The sequence below is a fragment of the Mus pahari genome, chromosome 15 (genome assembly GCF_900095145.1).
Source record: "Mus pahari chromosome 15, PAHARI_EIJ_v1.1, whole genome shotgun sequence".
NCBI lineage: Eukaryota > Metazoa > Chordata > Mammalia > Rodentia > Muridae > Mus > Mus pahari.
Window position 1 is genome coordinate 67,515,904 of NC_034604.1, and position 21,518 is coordinate 67,537,421.

At 46.8% G+C, this 21,518-nt stretch overlaps 2 protein-coding genes across 14 annotated transcripts in view; both read left to right on the forward strand.

The window, feature by feature from the left end:
* The first annotated feature begins 3,054 nt into the window (after positions 1-3,054).
* Positions 3,055-17,554, forward strand: Mbd1 (methyl-CpG binding domain protein 1). Of its 12 annotated transcripts, none has more exons than XM_029546978.1 (17): positions 3,055-3,256; positions 4,245-4,380; positions 7,967-8,081; positions 8,171-8,391; positions 8,469-8,551; positions 8,750-8,790; positions 9,143-9,289; positions 9,384-9,512; positions 9,701-9,775; positions 9,886-9,996; positions 10,080-10,148; positions 10,637-10,804; positions 11,134-11,448; positions 11,534-11,671; positions 12,139-12,267; positions 12,355-12,416; positions 16,699-17,554. In XM_029546978.1, the coding sequence occupies exons 2-17, from the start codon at positions 4,271-4,273 to the stop codon at positions 16,769-16,771; spliced, it is 1,986 nt and encodes a 661-aa protein (XP_029402838.1). In that variant the 5' UTR covers positions 3,055-3,256; positions 4,245-4,270; the 3' UTR covers positions 16,772-17,554. The 12 variants fall into 12 exon arrangements, with proteins under 12 accessions (XP_029402838.1, XP_029402840.1, XP_021070119.1 ...); XM_029546975.1 differs by lacking the exon at positions 3,055-3,256 and adding an exon at positions 13,502-13,572 and having other exon boundaries at positions 3,480-4,380; positions 16,699-16,774; XM_029546980.1 differs by lacking the exon at positions 9,701-9,775.
* Positions 17,555-18,057: 503 nt separating this feature from the next.
* Positions 18,058-21,518, forward strand: part of Cfap53 (cilia and flagella associated protein 53) — a 65,572-nt gene continuing 62,111 nt past the window's right edge. Inside the window, exons 1-2 of one of the 2 annotated variants that reach the window (XM_021214975.1) lie at positions 18,058-18,222; positions 19,487-19,731. Coding sequence is in view for 1 of the 2 variants with exons in the window: in XM_021214974.1 (XP_021070633.1) it covers positions 18,154-18,222 (69 nt within the window). In the remaining variant the exon portion in view is untranslated. The remainder of the gene's footprint in view (positions 18,223-19,486; positions 19,732-21,518) is intronic. The other variant, XM_021214974.1, reaches the window with a different exon arrangement.

A 21,518-nucleotide genomic window follows, 5' to 3' on the forward strand; every position in this document is an offset into this window, starting at 1 on the left:
AGTGCTGGGATTAAAGGCGTGCGCCACCACGCCCGGCTGAAGACTGCTTTTTACCTCCTTAGGGCACAGTGGCTCCCACAGACTGGGATAATACTTTGACTCTGAACACTACCACCCTGCCCTTATGTCCGGACATTCGCAACACCTCACTTGGTGTTTACCACTAGGGTTTACTACTGCCTATGTGTTGGGTGGTCTGGGACTTGGGCCCTGGTGTTTCCCCCTTAACCACGAAAACTAGGAGTGGTACCTCTACCTCGTGATGAACCCTTGCGGGCTCCAATCAGAGGGTTTATAGCAGGATGGTCTGACAGATGAGCAGTCAGGTCCTACCCTTTCTCCAAGTCCTAGGTATAATCACTGGCATTGGCACTGGAGTAGAGGGACTACTTTCCTACTAGACATTTACCATCAGTTTTCATCTAAGTACATCCAGGATCTTCAACAGGTAGCTCAGACTGTCCTTACCTTCCACGGCCAAATAGACTCACTGGCCACCATAGTGCTACAAAATCGGTGAGGAGAGGATTTACGAACAGCAGAGAAAGTGTCTTTCTCAGAGAAGAAGGATGCTTCTCTGTCAACCAGTTGGTCACAGTAAAAGACAAGATCTGACAACTCCAGACCGAACTCCAACAAACTGTAAGAAACAACTCGATGTCTCTCTGGCCAGAGGATCATCGTTCGTCTAATATGGAATTGTACATTAGCCTTCTTAACCCTCCTCCTCCTCCTTTTCTAAGTCCTACCAGTTGCATCCTGCCTTATTAACCTCTTGTCTAGATTTCTTCAACAATAAATCCCAAAGGTTTCTAACTAGATGTTTAAACAGTGTCTGCTACAGGATTACCTTATCTGTGGAGCCAGGTGACCCCAATTATACCCTGATGGTGAAGATTTAAGTTCTTCTTCTCAAGGACTTTGATGCTTGCCCCCCCAACCCCCACCATTCAGCGGGTAGTTGAATAACATTATCTCCCTTTCTAGGCCCCTGATTGTTTATCAATAGTAAACAAAATTAGGTGTCTGTGTATGTGTGTAAGACCCTTGAGGCATGTCAGTGGCCAGACCCTGCCCCTGAGGACTTCCAATGACCAACCTCTGCCCACAGAACACTCTAATATCCATAATGGCCAGACCGAGTCCCTCCAGACACTTGTGGCAAAGCTCTACCCTACAGAATAATAAACCCAAGCTCAGGACTGGAAAAACCACCAATCCCTGAGCTTGAAATCTCCACCCTGGAACGCCCCCTGCACCTCCAAACTCTATACAAACCCTGTCTTCTGCTCTTCCCTACTCTTGCTGCTTCTCACCCAAGCAAAGGCAGCTCCCCTCTTGGGTGTTTTTCCCCTGCCAATAAATCTCTCGTGTTAGGTTTGTTGTGCAGTGTGACTTCTTTGTATTCCTGGCTCCTGAATGCCAGGATACCTTTTCCTGTGACACTTGCACTAGGGAAACCTCCTCCTGCCACTCTACCCCCCTCTGTCCAAAGCAGGGTTATAACACTTCCTTTGGGGAAGCCTTTCCCCACAGAGCTGTGACACTGACACTTAGAATCTTCAGTTTATGCCTTTCCCAGTTCCCCTTATAGTCTGTCCTACTGTTCTCTCATCTGTACAGTAGGTCTGAGGACACGAGGATGGACTTTCTTGCTTCAGCTGGGACTTGGTTGGCCTGTACCTTTGGCCTCGTTACATGTGTTACTCACTGCAAAGAAACTGGAATTAGCATCAGGAGATGGCAGTCTCCGTGTACTGGGTCATGTCATTCCCCAGGTGCACAATGGAGCGGAAGGTAGGGAACGCCTTCTGACTGACAAGAGCTGTCAGTAGAAGCAAGAGGGTGGTCTCAGCTGCCCTCATTCTTCTTCTTACAGCAACAGGAATGACTGAATCACCAGCCCTGGGAGCTTCGCATTAGCCCCCAGGAACCAGAACTTCCAACTTCTGAGTTCCTGCAGGCCCAGTAGCACTATTTAGCCCAACACTGAGTATGAACGAATGATTTGATCCACACGATCCAGAACCAGTGGAGAATGTGGCATGGCCCAAATCAAATCTACTTTACTCAAGAGAACTGCCTTAGGGCTTCGGTCTATTAGCAGGACCTTGTAACAAATTCAGGGAATTTTCAAAGTCCCTTTACCCACTTCCCAGAGTTGTGTAACTACCAAGCAGTGATTAACTGCTCGCTCTGGCTTCTGTAAACATGCTTATAATTGTGTGCAAGGTGGAAGTAAGGCATTTCCTCACATAGCTACAACTTCCTCATAAATGAACCAGTTGTGGTTTTGCCTTTAAAACCTCCCATCCGTTTTAAGTCTGGGTCTCAGTCTCTTATCACGATCTGGTGGGTGCAGTCAGGTGGCCAGCTTAATAAAATTCTGCTAATTGGATTTGATTGAGTGGTCTTTCCCAGTAGTCTCGAGCCCTCCAACTTTGTAACACCACAACCCGGCCGTGCTAAGGGTGAAGCACACTAAATGGAGTCAGCTTAAAGCAAAATAAATTACCTTGGTCAGTTCACCATTCTTTCCCATTGGGCCTTTGAGAACGGGCAATCTGTCACTTGGCGCCCTCATTATATTTGCTTGCACACCACGCCTCCTCCTTGGTTCCCAAGCAAGAAACCTGGCCAGGGTGCAGCGATCCTATTCCACAAAGAAGTGGGTACCAATCCTGAAGAAGGCAGTCGCAGGAACAAAGGCAGAGTGTCTCCTGGAAAAGGAAGTGGACAGGCAGAACCTCACCGTTCCGTGCTCCTGCTATTTATGGAGACCGAAACTCAGAGTGGGCCGAGCCGGCCAGGCCATTCACGCCCCCTTGTGTCCGGAGCGACTTTGGAGCCGAGCAGCAGGGAAGGTGGCGTTGCCCGTGCACCGAGACGCACAGGCGCACAGGCAACCGAGACCCGGCGGGCTGCAGGTGTTGTCAGTGCGCAGGCGCCGAAGATCCCCGGGAACCCGCGCGCCGCTGTGAAGCCTCAGTGCGCAGGCGCGGAGCCTCCCCACTGAGGGCACGCGTGACCAGGCTGCACACACAGCCCCTGGTCCTAGTCGGAGCCCCAAAGGCAAGCATTGGGCTTCCGGTTCCGGAGTAAGCAACCGCCGCAGAGGCTACAACTACTGTTTTGGAAGAGGCAGTGGTGGAGGAGGAAGAGAGGAAGAGTGGAACGGGCGGGTCGCGCAAGCGGTATCCTTCCCATGGGTCCACGGGCCTAGAGCGGAGGAAGCTGCGGGTCTGGTGGCAAGCTGGTGAGACAGCCGTGGGAGTGGCGACAGCTCGGGAAGAGGCTGTGGAGGCTCGGAACACTAGCGTGGAGGCGCGAAGGGCCCTCACGTCCGGAGAAGGAATGGCTTCCTCTGAATGTTTAACGAGGGGACTGGGGGAACTGCACAGAAAGACCGAAGAGGAAGGGATGTGGTTCAGGGCATTGACAGCGGTGTCTAGATTCTGGGACGAGGATGGCGAGGAGTAGAAGAGCGAGAACGTTCAGAGAGTCATTGGGTCTTCGTGTTAACAGGATAGAAATGGCGTCCCAAAGCTGATCATGCAAAGATAGGGCCCCGAGACGGGAGAAATCGAATGATGAGGGACTGGAGACTCGTGGCGGACAAAAAGAAGTAGAATGTCCGATGATTGGGAGGGATGGCCTTGTCCTGGAACACAAAACTGAGAAATTGGGAGGCCAGGTCACTGCGGAGGGAAAAGGAAGTTTCACAAGATGATAAGAGAAATGGAGAATGGTACATACAGTTAGAGAAAGATTAGCTAAACACCGGCTGTAGGGGTGAGCAATTGAGACGTTTGCGACTGAGATGGAGAAGAGTTGTGAGTCCGAATAATGAGGGGAAAATAAGCTTTGGGGCGAACTCTTGAACTTAAGAGGGACACTTGGGAGGCTTCCAACCTGAGGAATGGGAAGAATGTGGGTAATGTTTGATCCAATGTATGGAGGAGTTGGGGGCTCTGAGCCATAAATGCAGCTAGACTACCAGGAGACGTTGGAAACTCAGGTCAAGGAAAGTTTAAATGGGTGCTTAGAACACTGAAGTAGGGTCCTGAGGACCAGAAAATTAGGAACCAGAAAATTACCCAGAATAGGAGGAACGAGTCTTCTCAGACTGAGGAAGGGTAATATGCATGTTTGGAGGAGGACGAAGAGGGAGAAACAGGTTGCTTTTGTGACCTGGAAATACTTTGCCACTTTTCCCCATACTCTACCTTCTTTCTGTCTTGCAGGCTTCTGTTCTGTCCCTGAAGCATCTATGGCTGAGACCTGGCAAGACTGCCCAGCCCTGGGCCCTGGCTGGAAACGCCGAGAGGCCTTTAGAAAGTCAGGGGCCTCTTGTGGACGCTCAGACATCTATTACCAGAGGTAACGGGTGGGCTCTGGACAGTGTTCAGTGGTGTTGGACCTCCGTAGTAATTAGAGCAAAGGGGTGTGTTTAAATCTATGGATGGAGTTAAAATTGTGCACGTAGTCAATCCTTATTACAAGTTTTGTGTTTTCTTAATCATGTATTCTTAATAAAGTTGATTTGATTTGATCAAAGTCAATATTTGCTGCGTTTGTGATTATTCACAGACAACATGGAACAGCTAAGAAGTTGAAATGTCTAGTGCATGTATTCGGAATCAAAGTTAAACAAGAACCCCCACCCCCCAACCTCTCTCAATCTCTCTCTCTCTCTCTCTCTCTCTCTCTCTCTCTCTCTCTCTCTCTCTGGTTCTGTAAACTGGTCATCCTTTCTACTGTCTCTTTAGAGCCATGCTTTTGTTGGCAAATGTGTTGTTTAAAATGACTCCCAAATAAAGTGCTGAAGTATTTTCTAGTGTTGTGAGTGCGAGAAGACTTCCTTTTCTCCTTGTCAGATAAGCTTCTTCACACATGAATTGCAGTGCTATCTTGTTGAGTTGCTGTGTTCAAAATCAGAACTGGTCCATCCAGAACGAGAAGAGCAAACTTGCTGAGATGTGCGTGAGGCTGCTCTGGAAAGAACAGAAATTGTTGTAGGATATTTATTTAATCACACTGTGAACCCCCTGAGTTGATTACATCTACTGGGAAAAAAAATCTATTTTTACTTGTGGTGTGGCTCAACCTTAGGCAGAACAAGCAACCAGTTGACAGGAAGTGAACATAAGATTATTAAAAATATCATAGAGAATAAAAGGTAGTCATGAGGGTGAATAGAGAGATGCACAGGAAGTAGAAGGGAGGGACTTTCAGTTTGAAGAAGGGGTTTTGTGTGAGTGGGGAACGCTTGCTGGGCTGTCTGATGAGGAGGAAGGTCAACTGGGTGCTTTCTCTGCCTCTCTGAGCTACCAGGCTCCCAAGTCTTTAATGGTAAAATCGAATGATTGAGAATACATGATTTTTTTGTTAAAAAACAACAAAAAAAAATTACCATCTATAGTGCTTGATGAAGCTTCAGAGAAGTTAAGGTAGCTAAATGTGTGAAGCCCTGAACCAATGGCCAAGCACAGTACCAGCGTCCTTACAAGAAAAGCCAAAAATGTGTCAGTCGTCATTAGGGAAAGGGGACCCAGCTCAGCTGGTTCTGGCTGGCCTGTGTGTCTCAGGATGATACGGTGTAGAAACGTATTTATGGTACATGTTCTGTACAGCAGGTGTCTTCAGGAAAACAACAAAACAGTAGCAGATGGACCTAGATAAAAGACCCTCTAAAGCCCGTGGCTCTTAGTCATTAACAGTCATGGAGTCATGTGTATGAAGCCAATGTTTTTAAGCAGAGACACATAAAACACAGGACTATTGATCAGTTGCTTGAAGATGTGACAGGCTTGCTGGAACCCACCTGTGTCTCCTATAGGCACAGTGGTCCTTGTTTCAAAAATCAGGGTTTGTAGCAACTTCATACTACATAATTAGCATATATAGTGCAAATTGACTGTAAATATATCAACATTGAAGTTTATAAGCATGGTATTATTGATGGAGCTATTAAAATTTTTCCTGTTTAAGTTGCCATTTCCCTAGAAGAATGTAATAAAATTTCATATAGTTTTCATTATGTTTATAACTTTTTTCACATGAGGTTATATAAAAATTTCAAAACTTCTAAGTAATTGTGTATGTACATATGAATATACATCAGATTAGTACATCGATTTGTTAGTTTGTGGATGCTGGTAGGAAATGTGATACTTCTGGGCCAGTGATAACAAAGTTTCTCACAGGATCAGAATCCATAATACTGTGCTTTTGGTATTTCTTTGAGTCCCGGTTCCCATAGACTGATATGAAGAGGGCTCAGTAGCATGTGTGCTGCACGAGGCATAGCAAGGCCCCGTCTGTCTGAGCTTGCATAACCAAGTGTCAGTTCAGTAGGTATCCTGCCCTTTTCTCCTGGAAGGGGACTTTTTCTAAAGTTACTTGTTTTTATAAACAGTAGATAGTTTGTTTCAAGAGACAGTGTCTCTCATAATTGGAAAGCGAAAAGACCTGGGGTATCATCCCTCAGCATTAACCATACTTACACCTTGTTTTGCATATAGTTTCATTTTCATGTTTTAAAAATATTTGTTACAAACTTTTATTATTACTCATTTTTGCATGCAGTACAAGATATTTAAGTACGGAGAGCATTAGTAATGTACAGAGAGCCTTGAGTTTGTGAGCACTCCATAAACTTAAGCATGGTGATATACTCCTGAAAACCTAGCACTTGGGAGGCAGGGGCAGGTAGAGACAGGAGCATTACAAGTTCTAGGTCGTGTTTCTTTACATAGCGGGTTTCAAAGCCTCTGGGTTAAAATGAGATCTCCCTCTTAAAGCAAAACAAAATACATACTTACATGTTACTTAATATGGCTATATTTTGTGTTGATTTTTAACACTGGTGTTGCATGTTGTAAGTATATTTATGAGCCTTTGTTTTTAGTGTTGAATTACTTCTGAGGCAGGTTCTGTAGAGAGCTCCAGAGTTTACCATGTAGACCAGGCTGGCCTTGAACTCGGAGAAATTCATCCCCTTGCCTCTGCCTCCCAAATTCTGAGATTAAAGGCATGTGCCACCATGTCTGACCTATTTGTGTGCCTATATACAGTTACCAATAGTAATATAATCTGAGAAATAAACAGTGACTGTAGTTACACAAACCCAAGTAGTATCATACACTCCTGTGCATCTAAGCTAAGTATTCATCTAGTCATACATTGCTTACTGGTACTGATATATTTGGAGAAACATGTTATTTAATGGATTATCATGTGAAAATCATAGATTATAAAACTAGGACATGGGTGGTATCATTAGATAACATAATCTTACGGGACCATCACATACATGTAGTTGGTTATCGACGGAAACATCATTGAGTACCATATAACTGTATGAATAAACTGTTCTGTACTGCTCTTATGCTGAACGAAAGTCAGATTAAATCAAGCATAGGAGAGAATCATGAAGTCAAGAGAAGCAGTAAACATTTAATTATATGCGGTTACTACTAGTTTACCACTGCAGTTTTGCATCACATTTTTTTTATAAGTAGGGCTCTCATGATAAAATTACACTAAGTTCACAAACTAGTAATTCTAATTATCATTAATCAAATATGTATTTTATATCATTGCGCTATAGGCCTTGCACTAGATTTGTTTACAGTAACACTATTACAGATACCTAAATAATGTTTTTGTTATGGCATTAATTGTGTTATGACAGTATTGCCAGATAATGAAATTTTCACTATTTTATGGGATTACCATAGAATATATGATGTTATAGATCAAAATGAGGTCTCGATTATACTATTTATTAATGTTTGTATGCATGCTGGTACTTATATTCACATTTTGTATTCCTATTACTTATATTGGGGTAGGGGCACACAGACTCCAGACTGCTTCCTGTATCTCACCAGATCTGAGAGGATGTGTGAGTGGCATGTCACTGGCTACATCTTGGTGCCTAGTCATCCTGGTTCATTCTCAGCCCCACAGGAGAAAAGATCCGAAGCAAAGTTGAGCTGACTCGATACTTGGGCCCTGCATGTGATCTTACCCTGTTTGACTTCAGACAAGGCATCTTATGCTATCCCATTCCCAAGGTACTTGACAATGTTTGTACCGATGTTAGGGCAATTGTGTCACATGACACCTGGGCATTAATCTGTGTGCTTCTTGTCTTCATCTTCAGACCCATCCCTTGGCTGTCCCCAGGAAAAAGAAAAAGAAGCCTGCTAAACCAGTCAAGACTAAGAAGCTGCAGGCTGGGCTGCAGCGAAGTGAGGTCAGGAGAGAGACTTCACAGGGGCGAAGTAAGGCCCCTACTGCCACAGCTCTAGCTTCATTATCTGTGTCTGCATCTGCGTCTTCATCTGCATCTGCATCTTCACATACACCTGCACCTGTACCTGCGTGAGTATTGGTTTAAAGTGAGTCAGGTGGGCGTGGCTTGGGATTGGAGGTGCTTACTCCTGCCCTTTTTACTTTAGGTGCTGTGAGAATTGTGGAATCCACTTGTCATGGGATGGTATCAAAAGGCAGAGACTCAAGACATTGTGCAAAGACTGCCGAGGTAAAGGGCATTAGACAGGTCACACTGTAAACCCAGTGCCAGGCTAAGCTAGAAGTTATGTTAGAAGCATTTGCATATCTGGAATCAGCCTGTGAGCCCCACTGTGTTGCCCTTGTAAGGTGGTAAAGTCAGGGTTAATGGAGTAGCTGAACCACATGTCTGAAGCGTGGTTTCTGTTTCTCTCCCTTCTTCCACCAGCACAGAGAATCGCCTTCAACCGCGAACAGAGAATGTTTAAGGTAAGAACAGTGTGTCTCTGTAGTCCACAGGGGAGTAGGGAATGACAGGGCTGGTAGAGGGTTTATGATTAGTGGGTTGGTTTTTTTCGATAGGGACCTGGCTATTGGTTTGTTTGTAGATCCAGTAATGGGAATTAATGTGCTGCCAGCAGACACAAGGATACATTTAACAGAGCCCTTGTAGGGGAACATCATAGCAGCTTTAGTGTTGGCAAACTAGTCAGTAGTTTGTCAGCTATGTGTGACAAGGAGGCTAATGGGAGACTTGCATAGTAGGTGTGCAAGCATTTGGAGAGAGAGAGCAACGGTCCTGGAGCCAAGGCTTTTAACCTTGCCCATCCATCTCTGATAGCGAGTTGGCTGTGGGGAGTGCACAGCTTGCCTGGTGAAAGAGGACTGTGGGGCATGCTCCACCTGTTGCCTGCAGCTGCCCAATGATGTGGCTTCAGGGCTTAACTGCAAGTGCGAGCGGAGACGCTGCCTACGGATTGTGGACAAGGTGAGTCCAATCACAAGGGGTGGGCCCAGGCTCACCTCAGTCCCCGGCCTTCATAGCCCTGACTCCAGACGTCACACCTCCGGCCTCCCCACAGAGCCGAGGGTGTGGCGTGTGTCGGGGTTGTCAGACTCAAGAGGACTGTGGCCATTGCCGCATCTGCCTTCGCTTTCCCCGCCCTGGTCTCAAGCGCCAGTGGAGGTGTTTGCAACGGCGCTGTTTTTGGGTGAGTCTGGCTGGAAGGGACTGGTGATGGTGGAGCCAGGACTGGACCAGAGCTCCTTCTGCTATTAAATCCACCAGCACCACTGCTGTTTCTTCCTCCAAGCCAATCTGGCTTTCCCTGCCTCATGTCTTACTGCCTTCTCTCCATTCTCACCTCCTTTGCTCTGCCTACCTACTTTTCTCTGCCAGCACGTTGCTCACCGCTTCCAGGGCTACCCTCAAGGAAGTCAGCAGTGCCCTTCCCACGGTGTGGTTTCCCCCGCTGTGAGTGCCTGACTGCACATTGCCTGACCACTCAATGCATGCTTTCTGCACTCCTTGGGTCTAGTGTCTACCTGGTGCCACCAAGCCTTAACTATTCTTTTGGCTTCTAGGGTAAACGTGATTCTAGTAAGAGAAGCTCGAAGGTAGCTTCTCACCGTCATTCCCAAGCCCCACCACTTCCTCCATATCCTGCATCACAGCACCCAGAGCCCACAGAGCCGGTAATGCCCTGGTGGGCAGGGGGAAGGCACAACCCTAAACTTACTCAGAACCTGCCCTGACCCCAGCATATTTGCCTCTGCAGCACATCAGCGACGTAGCACCCACATCACCTGCTGAGTTCATCTATTACTGTGTAGACGAGGACGAGCTAGTGAGTGGCCCCACCCTCCCTGGATAAGCCTAGACTCTGGCTGCTTCCTTAACCCCAAGGAAGCAGGCACTGTACTGGAACTAGTAGGGGTAATAGTGAGTACCAGGGTGGGATACGCAGCTCTGGGAAAGCACAGCGACAGTGCTTCCTGTCAGATGAACCAGCATCGATGGCTGAACAGTGACCCTCACCAGGGTGGATAGAGTAAGCCAACACGGCTGGCATAGCAATGAGAACTCATGGAACAGCAGCAGAGTCTTGACGGTAGGGAGGTCTGGAGACACTGTCTCAGTAGCAGATGCCGAAATGCACAGTGATGGAGCAGCCTCAGTCCTAATGGTCTTGGAGGCCAGCTGGCACAGTGATTGTAGTATTTTGAAGTCACAGATGCTGAGGAGAGCTAGGCTGAGCCTGGTGTGTAGGTAGCTTCTCCATGAGGGTGTTGAGGATGGCCCTTAGTGATGGCACCACCGTTCCCTCCACCCCAGCAGCCCTACACGAACCAGCGGCAGAACCGCAAGTGTGGGGCCTGTGCAGCCTGCCTACGGCGGATGGACTGTGGCCGCTGTGACTTCTGCTGCGACAAGCCCAAATTCGGGGGTGGCAACCAGAAGCGCCAGAAGTGTCGTTGGCGCCAGTGCCTGCAGTTTGCCATGGTGGGTGGGGCAGGAGGGGTCAGGTGCATGGGCTAGGCTGGCTCTGGCCCACCTCCCAGTGCTTGGGAGTGGTGGGCAGGCCTGGTAGATGGGTGGGTGGTTTAGTAACTTGAGTTGAGGATTAACAGACATTGTGTTAGGGTAAATGAGTCCAGCTGGTACTGCCATTGCCTATAGGAGACTGAGTAGCAGGCTGAGTGGTGAGAACTCAGGAAAGCAGCAGACTGCTGGGTCTGATGAGAAGTTAGCAGGTTCACTGAATAGGGCAAGGTGGGCATGGGTGATCAGATGGCACCAGTTGACCATAGCACCCAATCTTTTTCTCACAGAAGCGGCTGCTGCCCAGTACTGGGTCAGGATCTGGGGAAGGAGCAGGATTGAGTCCACAACGTACCCGTCGTACCCATCGTGCCCATCAAGAGAGGCCTGCTTCTGCTCGACAACTCCAACTGAGCTCTCCCTTAAAGGCCCCTTTGGCTGTGGTCACAACGCCACCAGGCCCTGTCCAAGATTCAAGAAGGTGGCAAGCAGGTAGAGGCTCTGTACTGCCCCAACCTGACACAGACTTTGTGTTTTTACAAGAGGGTACCAGCAGTGTCCTGCAGGTACCTGGCACTGCTACATGCACAGAAGCCCCAGTACAGGTAAGGCTCTCATCCTGCTCTTCCAGCTCTACCCAGCCTTGCTGTGGAGCTGAGACCAAATCTGCTGCCATCTTCCCTTATGCAGGAGGCCCAGTGCTCTGCCCCGAGTTGGGTTGTGGCCTTACCCCAGGTGAAGCAAGAGACGGTAGATGCCCCAGAGGAGTGGACAGCAGTCACGACCTTCCTGACTTCTTCCACATTGCAGTCTGGCTTCCCTAGCAAGGTTTGGGCAATAATGGGTGTGCTGTTGGTGCTACACAGGTGGTCTGTAAACAAGAGGATAGTCAGAGTGATAAGTGTGCTGTTTATGACCATTCTGTTGAATTAGCATATCTAGCAGATGCTGTATTCTTCATAGGCAACTAATTTTGTCCAGCTCCCAGGAGACTGGAGATGGTTGAGGTATGGGAAAGGCTCACAGGCAGGGAGGTGGCATTTCTTATTGATTAAAGCTAGGTCTGTCTACATAATGGCCTAGCTGATAAGAAAGAAAGAGAGAGAGATAGAGAGATAGAGAGATAGAGATAGAGAGAGAGAGAGAGAGAGAGAGAGAGAGAGAGAGAGAGAGAGAGAGAGAGAGAGAGAGAGAGAGAGAGAGAGAAAGAAAGAAAGAAAGAAAGAAAGAAAGAAAGAAAGAAAAAGCTTGCCTCAGGCCAGCCCTGTCCTAATTACTGACCTTCCTAATTCTAGGCTGCAGACCCAGACCTTCCACCTGTGAAACAAGAGCCCCCTGGCCCTGAAGATGAAGAAGAGAAAAAAGAAGCTAATGTCTCTGAATCAGCCCCATCAGAGGAGATAGGAGGGGTTGGCACGCCAGTGGTCAGTGCTGGGGGATGCGCCAACCCTATCCTGACCTTGCCTTATCTCCTCCCACTGTACTGATCCATGATGTGAATTCTTCCTCAGATCACGGAGATTTTCAGCCTGGGTGGAACCCGCCTCCGAGATGCAGAAGCCTGGTTGCCAAGGTGTGCTCCGTACAGTTAGGTGTGGGGATGGGGTGGGTGCTGGCTGGATATGCCCTGAGTTTTGAATCTAGGGTTAGCAATTTGGTTTGGTGCAGAGGGATATAAAGGTGTGTGTGTGTGTGTGTGTGTTTGTACACTCAGCATTGTAAGGATTATTCCTGAGACCCAACCCATTGGTTTCAGGGCTTTCTTCTTGGGGAAGGGATGGGACTTATCTATGATGAGACTGAAGGAAAACAGATAAAGTAAGACTGGTTGCAACCTCCCTAAGAAAATCCTTGAGGAGTTAGACTTGTCATACATTCTTAGGCAGATCACTGTGGTCTTGAAGGCCTTTGGAGTACTTAAGAGCCCATTTGTGGGTGCAGTGTCCCTGCTGATGGGAAGGGTCTATATCACACAGATGACACTGACTTGCCTGAGCAGTGGAGTTGGTTAGGGGACTGGGCTTGATGAGACTGTGCGAGCTAAGCCTATAGTAGCTATGTGATCTCAAGCGTAACCCCCACTCCCCAGAACAGCCTCTGTGGGTCAACAGGGCTGTGCCTCTCAAACCTTTGCTGTTGGGTTTCAGATACTATGTAAACCTGTCCTTGTGAGTCTAGTAACAGAAGTGAGGAGAGCTGCCATTGTGGTGGGAGGAGGATGCCCCACATTACTCCAAGGTTAGAACAATGATTAGACTAAGCACTTGGATCCCTTTGCTTCCACAAATAGTTTAAAAGCTAGAGACCTTAGTAATGTACCTTGTAGATAGCAGGTGGAGATGACTGAGTCCTGGCGGTGTGGAGCAGTTGGGGGCTCCCACTGGTAACGACAGTGAAGCCTGTAAGGCTAACCCCTGAGGAGGAGATACAGGACCCCGCCCTCAGGAGCTTAGGATTTTCAAGAAGATGAAATAAATTAGTACCTTGTGACAGACAAGTGCTATACTGTTTACATTGCTAGTCTATCGATGAAGGAAAAGTGGCTATGGGATAAATAAGGTGGAGATACGTATAGAATAGTAGAAAATGGTTTTGTGATGCTGTGTTTTGTACATAGCAAACCTCATTCAACAGACAGACCTGCTCCCTCTTCTCTAGGCCCAAGGACCTTAGAAACCCTGACGCTAAAATGCAGTAGACGGGAGCCTCTGCTGACTGTAGGACTGAAGGTGATATTTGCAGACCGGCTTTATGAGAGACAACCCCGATCCTCCAGGGGCTGGGCCCTGGCCTGGTTGCAGAGCTTGAGTGTGAATCAACCCTAGGAGAAAAACCTACAAGCACAACGAGGAGCAGGCCTGCTCAGTCCTTGGACCTTAGAGGAAGCAAGCTGGAGAGGAAGAGAAAGCAAGAGTAGAAGGCTGGCAGCACATGTGCTCCTCCGAGGATCTCAGTGGATGAGAAGTTGGCTGGTAGAGCTAGGGAAGGGTAGCTGAAGCCCCTGCAGACAACTCACACAGCCATCTTCAGAGTGTTTGTCGGTGGCTTCTGGATGACCCGGCAGTGTGTCTGAACATTTTCTCAGGGAAACAACAGTTGCAATGTTCCGTGAATAAAGGAGGGAAAGGGACTGCTGAGCTCCCCTGTGGAGCTGAGCAACACTGAACCCTCACAGTAGGCCTTAGGAACACACTGATGTGCACTTTTGCAGGTGGGTAATAGATTCAGAAGAGATGAACTTGCCCAGTGTCAAACAGTTAGTATTGGTCGAGTCTAGACATACACCTAGGCTATAAAAGCTTTGTTCTTTAAGCCACTAAACTGTTAGCTGCAACCTTCTGTGCAATAATGTATATTACAGTAACAGTTTCAGTGACTTTAGAAATAGCAGTGGCTCACTATGAACACTGTACGAGATCCTTTACTTTTTGCCTTTGTCGTGGTTTAAGGAAGGCCCAGGCTGTGGGTGGACAGGTCACCTTGTTAGGCCCTGGATGCTGCATAGGCTCCCTCTGTTCCCAAGTGTGTCCTTTCACACTGCTGGCCGACAGTTTGCTGTGTCCAGACACTCTCACTTCAGGCAGGGCAGTGCTTGGGATTAAAGCTGTCAGCCTGACCCCTGTTTTCCTGACAGCTTCTCTCTGATGACCTTTGCTTGTTTCCTGCCCTCAGCCAAAGGTGTGTTAGGAGGCTGAGTGAATTTATACACTTGAGTCCTACCCGAGGACCAGTCTTGGCTCAGCCTTACCTCATTTCCCATCCTTAAAATGCCAAACAGTGTAAAGTTTGTTACTTAGCAAACTTTACAGGGCAGGACTGAGTACCTCGCCATATGTGTGTCCTCTGTACCTACTGGACTGAGTACCTCGCCATATGTGTGTCCTGTGTACCTACCCCGTGTGCTAGCTTCGTCCCCAGCTCTGCTGTCTTAGGTAATGCAGACCTGGATCCCTCTCACAAGACAGAGCTCCGCCACCGTGGTCTCTGCCTTTGCCCTGCTTTGCCTAGTTGTGTCCGGATCATGCTGCTCTCCAACCCCTAGCACCACTTGTCGCTCGTATCCTAGTAGCTCTGATAGTGCGTGGTGTGTTAAGGGACATGTGCATGGTTGGCATTTGACTTGTGAATGAAGATTCTGACTACTATGTGTGTTTGACTAGGGGACAATCAAAAGATCAGAATCAGTACAACAAAGGCTGGTATATGCATGTTAAGGATGTTTTGGGAGACGTTTTACATTATGTAATTTGCAGCGATGGTTTAGCGGCCTCTAGGACTGTCATTTATATATAATGCTGGGACTTAAAGTATTCAGGATGGGGAGTCAGGAAGGGTAGGTAGACATATGGGAGTCCATGAACAAGAGTTGGAATTCAAGAAGACGGCCTGGAAGCCATGCAGTGTCTCACCGCCTCCAGCTTCAATGATGTTTATATCCTGCAGAAGAAGCTAGTGTCCTTAGGAGCAGCTGGCCTAGGACTAGAGAAGCTAAAGGAAGATCCCAGGGCAATTGTAGCAACTGAAGGCCTGGCTGTAGGACTTGCTGTTTCCCCATACCAAGGTGAGACAGCAGACTAATGACAGCGTGTATGAACTGCAAAGTGCTTGGTGTCCTGCACCAGCCTCCCAAGTGTTAACAACAGCCCACCGCTGCTTCACTTCCACTAGCCACAGCGTTTCTGTGGATGTTCTTAACTGAAGTAACTGGGGAGGATCCCAGGAAGTATAGTTTATAGTCCAGGTGACCAAGGTGACATGTTAGAAAGCCACTCTGCCATGATTCAGCTCCCAAGAGCTCACCACTCACCTGAGGATAACATAACAAAACTACATTGCTGAAAACGTAAGGCTGAAGATGGATTTCATGATGGTCCCAGCAAGTAAGGAAATCCTGTCAAGCTCATCTGTAACAGGCTTGCTGGTCTCAGCTATGCTTGTGCCATTCATTCATCCAGGTCTCGAAAGCTTGGCCCATAGTTCTCACTGTTCATGATACTGGGATTCAGAAATGCAGTTTTATAAAATGCATCAATATATCTTACAAGTGATAAAAAGATCTCCAGGTTATTATGGACTTTGATGCTCAAATATAGAGTTGAGTATATTGTGGAGAAGCCAGTCCTTTTTTGAGTTTTTTTTTGTTTTTTTTTTTTTAAGTATAGAAGTTGAAAACAACTTAATCATTTCTATTTCTAAGGTGTTCTATTGTAAAGTTATTTTAAACAGATTTTCTTGTTCTATTGTTTTTATGTTAGTGTTTCCTTAGGGATGTTCGGTGGTGGCTACAGTGTTGACTGCTGTGGGAAAATGGGTCATGGGTGGCAAGAAGAGGTTGGCTGTGCACTTGCTATTCCTCCCACCATGCAGTCTGTAAGGCTCCTCTAGACCTAGGCTGGGTAGATTTTAAAGCTGGTGTCAGCTGCCCTGGAGCAGAGCCTCTCCCTGCAAAGCTTCGTGGTGTATGGAAAAGCTGGTCCCACTCTTCAGAGAGTAGTGAAATAGTCTGAACCGAGAGTTAGTGCTGCTGGGCTCATCTGCTGGAGGATTGTCCTGTGATATCTGCAAGCAGCTGGCTGCCTCTAACCTCAGCTCCCCTAGGCCTTCCCAGAGTCCCCAGCAAGACCTCTGTGGCACCCCAAATCTCAGGGTGAAGCTTGTGGTGCATGCAACCCCAGTCTGTGGGGTCTTTCACAAAGCCTGCTGAAGGGATCCCTTCCCCTCTGTAGAGGGTGTGCTGGGGTGAGGGACACCCACCCAAAGGTCCCTACTGAGAGCACTCAGATGAGGGAGCTGCCTCTCCTGACGTGGTCTGGGAACCCAGACAGCCTCTTAATTTTTTTTCTTTTTTGTTTCAGGCTACATAAACTGTTAGCAGTAAATGAAAAAGAGTATTTTACTGAGCTGCAGTTGAAAGAAGAAGTATTGTAGGAGAGAAAAGCAATTATTATTAAGAGAAGAAAGACATTCTTTTGTGGCTGAAAAGCTGAACCTGGAATTCAGGAAATGGAATGCAAATCTAGAGATGTACCATGTAGAGAATCTGAAGTGGGTGGGTTACAAATAATTAAGCACGCTGTTTGGAAGAAAACCAACCTTAAATGTGTATACACATGAATTGCACTTAGTACTGTCAGCGACTGGCCTTATTACTGCCCTCCCCTCCCCCCCTGGCCTTGTTCCCCTACCCCCCAGCCCACTTAACAGGGGCACTGCAGTAGCAATCAATTGGCTCTTAAGCTGTATAACTCCATTTTACTGTTACTGGGAACTGCAGCTCTGGTTTCCATGAACGCTGAAGACTGGCTAGTTTCTAGTTTCCTGGATTGTATTGCCAGTTTTGCCTGGGATCCTGACACTCAAGAATTGAGTATCTGGACTTCTGATCCGAAGCTGGTTACTCCGTTTAGACTATTGTGTCCAGTCCAGTCAGACAACTGCCCCGCCAGTGTATCTGACCTGCCCTCTTCCTGTATTAGCCCAAAGTGTGAGTCCCATTTCCTGTTCAGTGCAGTAGGAAGATTTCATTCACAGTTGCGTGACTCGACAAAGCACTTCGGCTTCTTGAACCTTAATCAACTTCACTGCAAACTAAAGAAAGCTAATACCTTCAATTCCTTTAACCCTGTACGAATTTTGTCAACCTCAAAGGTTGATCCTGAAAATATTTCGCAAATTGTAAACAAACAAACAAAACCAAGCATAACGTTGCCATGTGATTATTATCGCCATCAAGATTAATTTCGAGCCGGGCGTGGGCACGTCTTTAATCCCAGCACTTGGAAGGCAGAGGCAGGTGGATTTCTGAGTTTGAGGCCGGCCTGGTCTACAAAGTGAGTTCCAGGACAGCCAGGACTATACAGAGAAACCCTGTCTCGAAAACAGACAAACAAAAACAAAAAAAAAGTACAAAATGTAGCCTCAAAGGTCCACTAACCTTTCTCGTACTTTTAGGTCTGTTACGTGCCATACTAGCAAAATACACGGAGGTGTGCTTTGACCCTTTCAGTTAAGGGTTTTTAGGTTTGGTCCCCATCCCATCAGTCTTTTGGGGGAGACCTGGAGGAAGAGAAGGAGATGAAAGGAGGTGTCCCTGTGCTCGGCAGTGGATGGGCGGGTTGATGGCAGCAGATTGCTCTTATGGGCCAGTGACTAGGGACAACTTCCACTTTGGCCCGCCCACCTTCACTCTAGCAGCACGTGGGGAAGCGGTGGGCGGGGTGACGCACCATGGCAACCAGCACTCTGCGTCTGGGAAGTAAACTCCACCCGGCTTTCTAGTTTCCTGTCGCCACCATCCCAGAGACTTGAAGATGTACAGCCAGCGGTTTGGCACTGTTCCAAGGGAATTTAAGGGCCCCACTCCCAAAGCGGTGATCATAGTAAGTAAGGATGTCTGTGCAGGGAAACTCGGGACTTTATCCATCTCCTGGTGGAGCCTGTCCTGGCTGGGTCCCTTCACCTGGGACACACCTGAGATGCAGCGGGTTTTTTGTTGCTCATCTGTCTACCATTACACCCATACCCTTTCCCCGACCTCCAGCTACAATCACCACTTGGGACCTTGGTGTTTTTGGTTTTGATTCAATATTCCTCAAATGAGATCTGACTCCTTGCTATGAGCTGTGGGTGGGGGAGTATTTTGGAAGGGCACTAGACCAGGAGGCAGTTTCTGGATCTGCACTGCCTATGGTTCAACAGTATAACGTTGAATTGGTTGTGCAACCCTAAGAAAAGAGTCTATGGAAAGAGAATTGGGCTTTGAAGCTCTGTATGATAATAGAATGCTCCTTATGCCAGCTAAATGAATAACTGGTATTGAACAAAAGTGACCCCTCCAGACTGGAAATAAGCCAGTTGCCTCCTATGGTGGCCTGATAATGGTAGCCCATAAGAAAATAATTTGATACATTTTGATAACAATCCAGGCACTCCTCATCCATGCACATGGGTTCCTTTATTTCTGCAGAAACTGATTTCTACAAGCCAGAAGTGCTACCATGTGTAATCAGAGTTATGGCAGAACTCTACTGGATGTATAGCCCTATAGAATATATGAGTAATTTCAGGGGCCCTGGGAGTCTCCCCTTTCATTAAAAATGTCACCCACGTGCTGCTTATTTCTGTCCAAATAAAGCTGTTAAGGGGAGATAATAGGTTTGTTGGCCACGTGAGGAAGACAGATTCGGACTAATCAAGAACACAGTTGTATTGCAGTCCGTTGTACACATGCCACACTTTAGTCGGCTTACAGGCCTCCCTCTTCTTTAGGTCTAAGAACTATAGAATCTGGACCTGGAAAAAGGTAGTCTGGAAGCTGCTATGGGCTGTGAGGTCACAAGATGACTTTGTGAGGGACAGAAACAACACTTTAGGGCCATGTATCTTCATGCAGTGCTCAGAATCCAGGCCATTTGTTGGTGACCATTATTTATGTTCATAACCAACACGGAACAGGAAAAAGACATACTGCCAAAGCCGAGGCAGGCCGACTATACACTGTGTTCTCACAGCAAAAGTAGGAGGCAAAAGAAGCCACCCATGGCTCTCCTCAGGTGTAGTGTCAGATCACAGAACTTCCTTAGGAGAAAGCAATACAAACTGATGTGAGCAGCCACTGGCACGATTCTTTTTCTCATTTGACAGATGAGAAACCCTAGACTTGGAGATTAGATAACTTGTTCAGCACAGTGAATAATGAGTATAGGCCAGAGTCAAGCCTGGATGAAGTCATTGTTCTTTAAAATAGGAACTTGCTATGCTGCAGTAGCAAAGTCTTTCCTTGATCTTCACAAATCCCAGCGTCTGTGTCCATGATTGTAGTTGCCTGCCACACCTGACTTTGACCTCTGGCTATGTGTTGAAATTGCTCAGAGTCACATATTGAAAAGGTAATATTCCGGATATATTGGATTAACAAAATATATGATCAAAATTAATTTCTTACTTTTACTTAACTAATGCAGTCACTAGAAAAACTTCAATAATGTATCTATTTTGTATTATATTTCTATTAGACAGTGTGATTTTTGGTCAGTAACAAGCCTGTTTCTAGTTACTGAGACTTACTGCTGAATAAGCTCACCCTTTCTAGCTCTTTCTGAACTCTGGCTGGCTGGTCAACTCAACTGTTCCAGCGCAAACTCCTCTCCAACCCCCTCCTGAATTGCTCTGCTTAGCTTCATACTAACTTTGGCAATATGTTCTAATTTTCTGATTCCTTCTCATTCTGGCTTGTTCTGTCTTCACCTGGGTCTAGCTTGTTCTCTCTCTGCAGCCTGTCTCTGTGAAACTCTCCTGGTAAAACAGCCGCCTCCTCCTCTCTCACTGGACTGCTCTCCCTTAAGTAGCTTCCCTAACCTCTTCTCCTCATGAGAGTTGGGCGTATTCTATTCCGTCAGATCTTTCTCCGAGTGGTCACTTTGCCACTTGATTAAACACCACTTTCAAACTTAGGTGCTTCCTTCTACAAACTAACTTTACCCTCGTTGTTTGGAGTTAAAGGTGTGTACTAAGGGTGTGGCTTTATTCCAGCCAGAAGGATTAAAGATGTGTTCTAAGGGCTGAGCCGCACCACATCTAGAAACAGTGTTTTCCAGTAAACAGCACAATCTCAGGGTTCACCATCTATCCTGTAACAGGGAGGTAGAGGCTCAGTTAAAGAGAGAGTTTGAAGCCAGCCTGAGCTACATGACATCATGTCTCTGTACCGCGAGCCTTATAGGACTCCTAGGTCTGGCTACCACTGCTGCTGTTTCTCACCAATACTTACCCTTGTTCCTCTTTTTAGTCAAAGTATACTCAGATCTTAATTCCTCTCCTCACAACTGGTGACAGTTGCGTCTAGCTGGCCTGTGTGCTTCCTGTTTTCAGGTTGCATGTCTACCAGCACCCTGAGTTCTTGTTGTGTCTCCTGCCCAAATGACCCTGTTCTACTTCACTATCACAGAATCTGCACTCATAAAATACCAGGAATGTTAGACAATAGTAGTTTAATTAAATGACTCTAGACTCAAAATGATTTTGATGTGGGTTGAGTCTCCTGATACACTTCCCACTCTCATCTTGGGTCTGCCTTCCATTTCATCCTGTTAGCTGCATCTAGGTACCTCTTTGTGTACACCATGCCCTGAAACCCTCCATTAGTTTATCTTTGAATGCTGCCTCCCCCAACCCTAATGATTACTACAGATAACCAATGGTTACTAGACTCTGGGATAGCTGGTGATTCTGACACCAATGTTCTAAATGTAATTCATCAGAATGAATCTACCTTGTGCCTTAAGGACTTGTTACTATGAATTAATACCAACATGCCACAACTTAACGAAGGATGACTGGATAAAACAGGAAGCTCAAGACTGTTGGTTTTGTGGTGGTGCCAGGATGCACAGACACTGAGTCACTAAGACCACCCAGAAACACTTGCCCACTCATTCACAGTGAGAGGCCAATTGTGGGAGGGGTAGACTACATAAATACATACATACATACAGAAATGATAAAGATACAGTTGATGAGATTTCACTTAGTGTCTTGATATATTTTCAAAATGTACATGCATACCCTTCCAACTGTTTTGCCTAGGCCCTGCAGATCACCAGAGACCACCAGGAGTTCAACTTGTATATAGAAGCAAAGAGTCTTTTTCTTTTCCTTTTCTTTTTTTTTTTTTTTT

Excerpts from the sequence above, each read along its gene's own strand:
- Mbd1 (XM_029546972.1), top strand. The coding sequence starts at position 4,142 with ATGCATGTTTGGAGGAGGACGAAGAGGGAGAAACAGGTTGCTTTTGTG. Across the intron at positions 9,776-9,885 it reads ACGGTGTGGTTTCCCCCGCT|GGTAAACGTGATTCTAGTAA; the intron begins GTGAGTGCCTGA and ends TTTGGCTTCTAG. Across the intron at positions 12,268-12,354 it reads GAGGGGTTGGCACGCCAGTG|ATCACGGAGATTTTCAGCCT; the intron begins GTCAGTGCTGGG and ends ATTCTTCCTCAG.